General features: G+C 31.0%; 1 protein-coding gene across 1 annotated transcript; it reads left to right on the top strand.

The window, feature by feature from the left end:
* The first annotated feature begins 1,650 nt into the window (after nucleotides 1-1,650).
* Nucleotides 1,651-3,850, top strand: LOC106773100 (pollen receptor-like kinase 3). Its single transcript, XM_014659788.1, has 2 exons — nucleotides 1,651-2,992; nucleotides 3,114-3,850. Exons 1-2 carry the CDS (start codon nucleotides 1,651-1,653, stop codon nucleotides 3,848-3,850), a joined length of 2,079 nt encoding a protein of 692 aa, XP_014515274.1.
* Nucleotides 3,851-7,394: the final 3,544 nt, after the last annotated feature.

The following is a 7,394-nucleotide window of genomic DNA, read 5'->3' as shown; positions in this document are numbered from 1 at the left end:
AGAAGATGGAACAATAATGTGGACAGCAATGTCTTGAATTTCCACCAACTTTGAATAGTCTTAAGAAAAAGCCACAAATTACAACAAAATTGACTTTAATTTGCACCAATCAGTGAGAGCCATCTGGCTGCTAAATCCAGACGCTCAACGGTCAACTAGAAACGTGTTCATTTAATGAGATTTACTTTTCATATCATAAACCTATTCCTAAATAAAAATCTGGTAGAATATTTTTATTGTGTAATTTTTGATCAATCACATCATATTTAATCAATATTTAAATATTTAAATAAATATCTAAATATCATTATCTTAATATAATATATACTAGTAATCTAGTAAGAAGATACAAAATCTAAAATTATTAGAAACTACTGTATAAAAATTATATGAGAGAAGAGTTTACCAATAAAAGATTTAACATATATAATTACATTTAATACAAAACATATCTCAATACATATTTTTAAAATTTAACAAAAACTGACAAGAGAGATCATATAACTCTTTTGTACTTTCATCATAAACTCCATTTCATTTTATATAATAATATAATCATAAACACAATCAATTACATAAAAGGATTAGTTAAGATTAAATTAGTCTACGACTAAACATTAATCATATTTATTGTGATTATGATGTACTTCAACATAACTTGTTTTATACTCAATATATCATATCACATTTATTATATTATTTATAACGAATATAAATTACCAAACTTATATTAAGTATGTTCTCTTAGATATTAACACCTGACTTAATAAAAAACTTTGATAATCATTGAATCCTATGCCACTTAATTGTCAATGTAATTCAACAATCATACAAATTTTTATTTCAACCAACTCTCTCTTTCATTTATAAATTATCACTACTCAACTATTCTGTGCTGTAAATTAGAATAAAACGAATTATAGATTGTTAAAATAGGGGAAAGAAATTGAGATAAAAAGCTAATGTTAAAGCACTAAAAAAACAAATACCAGAAATTTCAATTACAGACTGCATTTTAAGCAGAACAGAAAGAGCAAGCCCAGAGATTGGCATTATCAAAATAGCGGACATGATAAAATAATGAAGTTGAAACAGCTTTTCCTATTTATCAGAACTTAATGAACATTTAATTCTCAGCATAATTAATATTTCTTTATTCATTATTTCTTCTGCCACGATCCAAATATAGATTTTTCTTCCTACATGATGTGGACATTTTCATCTGGGTCATGCAAGGATTTTGATCATTGCAGAAGATATATGAATGATCAGTGTTCTGATTCAGGCAAAATATAAAACATGGAAGAGTTTGGTATTTCTATTTTTGGGAGTTCCGATAAAATAGCGAAATATGGTGATTTAAACCAATAGAAAGATGAATACTTTGAAACAGTAACGTACTATAATTATCAGAGAAGGATATGATTATAATGGTTTTAATGAGGTATTGACTTGTTCAACAAAATCTGAAATTTTCCAAAGAGGGCCCTCTCATTGTGAGGTTCTCTTTGCAGTCTTCCAAAGGAGACCCCCTCACCATGCATGCATGCAGGGGTCAGAAGAAAAAATAGCAGAAGCAATGACCCGAAAAAAATCACAATCACATTCCTTGGTTTTGAATACGCCTTGAGCCAAATTTTGAGCAGAGTAATGGCCATAGCTCCGGCAACAATTCTCCAGCCAACTCTCATGATCATCGTCACTTTGCCTGTGATATATTCCATGACAGAAGCTGAAGCTTTGGTAAGTCTCAAAAGCACTTTCACCAACGCTCAACTTTTAGATGGTTGGGTGCCTGGTTCTGCACCTTGTAGTGATGATCAATGGGAAGGTGTTGTTTGCAATAATGGCCTTGTCACGGGGCTTCGCCTTGGAGGAATAGGGTTAGTCGGGGAAATACACGTTGATCCATTGCTTGAACTCAAGGGTCTTCGAACTATTAGCCTTAACAACAACTCTTTCACAGGTTCCATGCCAGAGTTCAACCGAATAGGCTTTTTGAAAGCCTTGTATTTGCAAGGAAACAAGTTTTCTGGGGATATTCCTCAGGAATACTTCCAGAGAATGAGGTCTTTGAAGAAAGTGTGGCTTTCTGATAACCAATTCACCGGGAATATTCCACAATCATTGACTGAGATTTCTAGTCTTATGGAGTTGCACCTTGAAAATAACCAGTTTAGTGGAACCATTCCGGATTTCAAAAACCCAACATTGGTGGACATAAACGTTTCCAACAACAAATTGGAAGGTGAAGTTCCAGCTAGTTTGTCGAGATTCAGTGAGAACAGGTTTTCTGGGAATTCTGGTCTTTGTGGTGAGAAGGTTGGCAAATCATGTGAAAAGCCAGCGGAGGTCCAAAGTCCTGCTCCCATTGATGCATCGGATGCTGGTGGTGATTCGCCTGTGCCACATGGTAATACCCCATGGGAGGTTGCTGCCATTATAGTAGCGAGTGTAGTGCTTGTTTCAATAGTTGTATTTTTCATTGTGAGAACAAGGAAAAAGAAGGAGGAGGAGCGCTTTGATATCCTTGGAAATGATGCTAATGGTGGTGGTTCAGTGGAAGTTCAAGTGGCTACAACGGTTAAAAGGGATGTGGATGCAAATACATTGCCAGCAGTTAAAAAATCATCGTCCAGAAGAGGATCTGCAGGTGGTCAAAGTAAAGGCGTTGGAGAACTTGTGATAGTGAATGATGAGAAGGGTGTGTTTGGATTGCCAGATTTGATGAGGGCAGCAGCAGAAGTTCTGGGAAACGGAAGCTTTGGATCTTCTTACAAAGCCGTCATGGCTAATGGAGTGGCAGTGGTGGTGAAAAGGACCAGAGAGATGAATGTTTTGGAAAAAGATGGTTTTGATGCAGAGATGAGGAAGCTCACTTCGCTTAAACACTGGAATATATTGACCCCTTTAGCTTATCATTTCAGAAAGGATGAGAAACTAGTGATCTCTGAGTATGTTCCCAAAGGCAGTCTACTGTTTTCACTTCATGGTAAGTCTTCTTCTTCCAAAGTAGTTCAACTCAACATTTTCAAATGGTTTTGTCCTATCAAATCTCTTAAGTTTTGAAAAGTATCATAGAATTTGTGCAGATAGTAAGCGTTTATTTGCAGGTGATAGAGGATCATCGCATAACGAGCTGGATTGGCCTGCACGTATGAAGGTTATAGGTGGAATTGCGGAAGGGATGAATTATCTTCACAAAGAACTTGGTTCCTCTGATCTCCCACATGGGAATCTGAAGTCCAGCAACGTTCTTCTGGGATCAGAGAATGAAGCACTGCTTGTAGATTACGGGTTCAGCGGCATGGTTAACCCTTCAAGTGCTGCACAGACACTATTTGCTTACAAGGCACCAGAGGCAGCAGAAAACGGAGAAATATCACATAGCTGTGATGTATACTGTCTCGGGGTTGTGATACTTGAGATACTGACTGGGAAATTTCCTTCACAATATCTTAGCACGGGGAAAGGAGGAACTGATGTGGTGCAATGGGTTGAAACAGCAATCTCAGAGGGAAGGGTGGGTGAAGTGGTTGATCCTGAAATTGCAAAGTGTAGAAAATGGGTAGGTGAGATGGAGCAACTCCTGCATATCGGTGCTGCTTGCACCAGAAGCAACCCTCTGCAACGGTTAAGCATGGAGGAAGCCTTTAGAAGGATAGATGAGGTAAGATCCGAGAGTGGGCTTGGCAAAGAATCAAGAACTATAGAAGTGTTGCCATCTTTGGTAGATGACTATGAAGATGCACAACAATTTGAGAGCCAAGGACATTTTGACAACTCACACAGGAGACATGGAACAGATAGCTTCGGAAGTGTCGATAATATTGAACTTGGCAACTCCTAGGTAACACATTTAGAATGTTGTCTTCATCGTAAAAGGAATGTGTCATGTGTGCAATTCTGGAAGTGTGTTATTTGGTACATACCTTAGAAGAATTTTTAAGTTATAGATCAGGGACATGTGTAAATTTTTATCATACTTAAACTTACTCATATTTCAGTTATAGGACTAAGCTTTTTTGTTGGTATGAATTCAATTTATTCAGTTGGATATTTTGACACTGATATGGCAAAACGTGATTGGACGATTTCAAATTAAAAAAAGCTGAGACAAGAACATATTTGGAAGAAAAAAATCAAAGTTTTTTTTTTAATTTGAAATCGTCCAACCACATTTTGACACGTGTGCAGTGTTAAAATGGTGTTAAAATATCATTTTTCCTATTCAGTTTGGTATAACTTATCCATTCTAAAAAAAATTAAAATCTAAACCATTTTTATAATTTCGAAATAGAATTACACTACAATAATAAACAAGTCATTATTAAGACTACTAATACCAATTTTATGTGTTTGATGTATTCCCAAGATATTAACAGAGATAAAAAATAATAAAATTATCGAATTTAATAAATTTAATGCTACTTCTCAATAATTGGCTTGTTATAAAATTGTTTCATTAGAATTAACATTAAATTTGATAATTTTGAAAATATATATATATATATATATATATATATATATATATATATATATATATATATATATATATATATATATATATAAGTTTTAAAATATTTATTAAAAGCATTGGGCCGGTTTATTTTCAAACACAGACTTTTTTGTATTTCTCTTTCTCTAAAGGAAGTATCCTTTCTGTAATATCGTATCAGAAGAAAGAAAGTTCTTCGGTCATGAGAAGAAGAGGGGTTGTGTTAGGGTTTTTATTATTTTTTTCAATCAAGTGTAATTTAGTCATTTTAATATGGGAATAGGGTGCAGTAAGCAATTATGGGATGCAGGAAGAAATATCCAATTAAGTAAACTTTTGGGTCCAAAAAAAAGCTACCCTATTTAAAATGGGTCAAGAAAAAGTGTCAATGTGAATTCACATTACTTGCTATCACTCCATAATTGCTTCATGCACCTTTATATTGCAATAGATTTTTAAAAATTTTACATTTATTACAGAAGATGTTATTCGAAATGTATTAAAAGAAATGTCGATAATGTATTTTGGCGATATGACAAGAACTACATTTCAACAATCTAAAATCAATTTTTAACTATTAATAGCTGATTATCAGATTTGACTACTGGGTACAAACAAAAGTTTACATAGATTAAAACATGAGTTTATATATACATAAATATCTTTATTGAAAAGATATCTTTTGAAATAAAAAATAAATAAATACATAAAATTTAAAACGAGCAATATCTTATAATCGATACGTGTATATTAAATCTCCATAACAATGATAAAATCTCTCATTCTAAGATCATTTATTTAAAATAATTTAATGTATAACATTAGAAGAAAACAAATTTGAAAATCCATTTAACATGGAAAATAAAGAAAACTGAAATCCTAAAGATTTACCTAATCTTAAAATGCACAAATTACAGATGAAAAACAAAAGAAACAATTTTTTGAAAATTAGAAGAAAGATTAGAGATTTGTTTTGGTTTGGTGAAATGAAAGAAAAGAGAGAAGATGAGAAACCTTGATATTTAATAATAATAATGTTGCTTAAGTCAACCATATGGTAATGTTCACAGCATACTACAGCTGGAAGTTCATTGAAATGCATAATTAAATTACATAACTGCCAATTAATTATTAATTAATTAATGAGTTAATAATGAGTGTGAGCATGCATATCCTGGCATACAACAATAACCCACACTCGCTCACTCCTCCATTCTGCAGATTTGGATATTCCTTATTATCTGTACTTCAAATCTGTCATAGAATTTTTAGGTTTCATAACCATAATTACAATTTCTTCATCTCATTATTTTTCAAATCTCCATACTTCAATTCTTTTTTTTTCTCTCTTACTTTCTAAAATTTGCACACTCCCCAAAATCATCTCAAATTTCAATTCCTGTTTTTTACATTAAGGTATAAAATTATGCAATAGAAGAGAAATATTAGATAAATTAGACAACATTGAGAGCAAAATCATATAAAAAAAAAACTAGAACATTATTTTAAGGAAAATGATATTTTAACATCATTTTTTGACACCATTTTGATACTGTATACGTGTCAAAATGTGATTGGACGATTTCAAATTAAAAAAGTTGAGACAAGGGTATATTTGGAAGAGAAAAATCAAAGTTTATTTTTTTAATTTGAAATTGTCCAACCACATTTTGACACGTGTGCAGTGTCAAAATGATGTTAAAATATCATTTTCCTTATTTTAAATGTAAAAGAATGGATCTTCAATTTTATATTCTATTTTATTTCTATTTTTAATTAGTGTAAAACTTTCTATTCATCTTAATTTTTAAGGATTTTGTCTAATTTTTTAGTAAAAATTAAAATTAGTTTTTTTTTCTTTTAATTTTTGACTTAATTTAGTCTCTTAATTTTAGAAATGTATTTATTTGGTATTTTAACTAAAATAAACGTTTTAAATATATTTTTAAATTAATATTGAAGAAAAAATAAATTAAACAATATAAACAATTTCACTACTATCATGAAATACATTTAAAATATCAAATAAATTTTGTTTATAAAACTAAATTTATACCATTCAATAAAAGATTAAAGTAATTCAAAAGTTTACAGTGAGATTAAAAATATATTTAACTTAATTTTTAAATATTCTAATTTTTAAATTAATAATAGTAATTATTAATATTATTAATGACATAATTTGTATTTTGAGTGTATAAGATTATGGGGGCAAGGTGAGATGTTATGTTGTGGTTCTAGAAGTTTCGTCCAAATTAGTAAAATTTGATTGCAATATCTTGAAATGATTTGGTTGCACAAGCACTCGTGCAACTCTAAATTCTCAACCTTTTTGTCTTTTTGTTAGTAAAAAAGAATTTATTGGAGGATTAGAAAGATTCCTCAAATAATTATTTTAAGCAACAATAATAGTAATAATTTTTTGTTGTAAAATTGTAAGAAAATCTCTTTGCTCCCTCTCATGGCAATGCTAGTCATTATTTAAATTTCTGAATATTCCTTTTACATGAAAATGCACATGTCCTTAAATTTTAATATAATCAAAAATTATTTTCTAACATGGGAACTAGGGACAACCCTATGCCCAAGACGTGCTTAGCTACCTTCCAATCTGCATTTCTCTATTACACATTATACAATTTATTCAATTCACCATTAAAATTATCATTTTATAAAAAAATTAGGGTTAAATATGTTTTTAGTCCTTATACTTCGAAACGATTTTAGTTTTAGTCCCTCTTTCAAATTAAGGTACAATTTAATCTTTCAACCTTAGAAAATTCTGGTTTTAGTCTTTTTTATCAAATTTCTTTAACTTTATTTGCTGTTTGAAACATGTTTCTCAGTTAACATTGAAACAAAAATGTGTCAAACAGTGTAAACAATCCAAATGCTA

This window comes from Vigna radiata, chromosome 9 (assembly GCF_000741045.1).
Source record: "Vigna radiata var. radiata cultivar VC1973A chromosome 9, Vradiata_ver6, whole genome shotgun sequence".
In the NCBI taxonomy this organism is placed as follows: Eukaryota; Viridiplantae; Streptophyta; class Magnoliopsida; order Fabales; family Fabaceae; genus Vigna; species Vigna radiata.
This window is presented reverse-complemented; position numbering and strand designations above follow the sequence as displayed.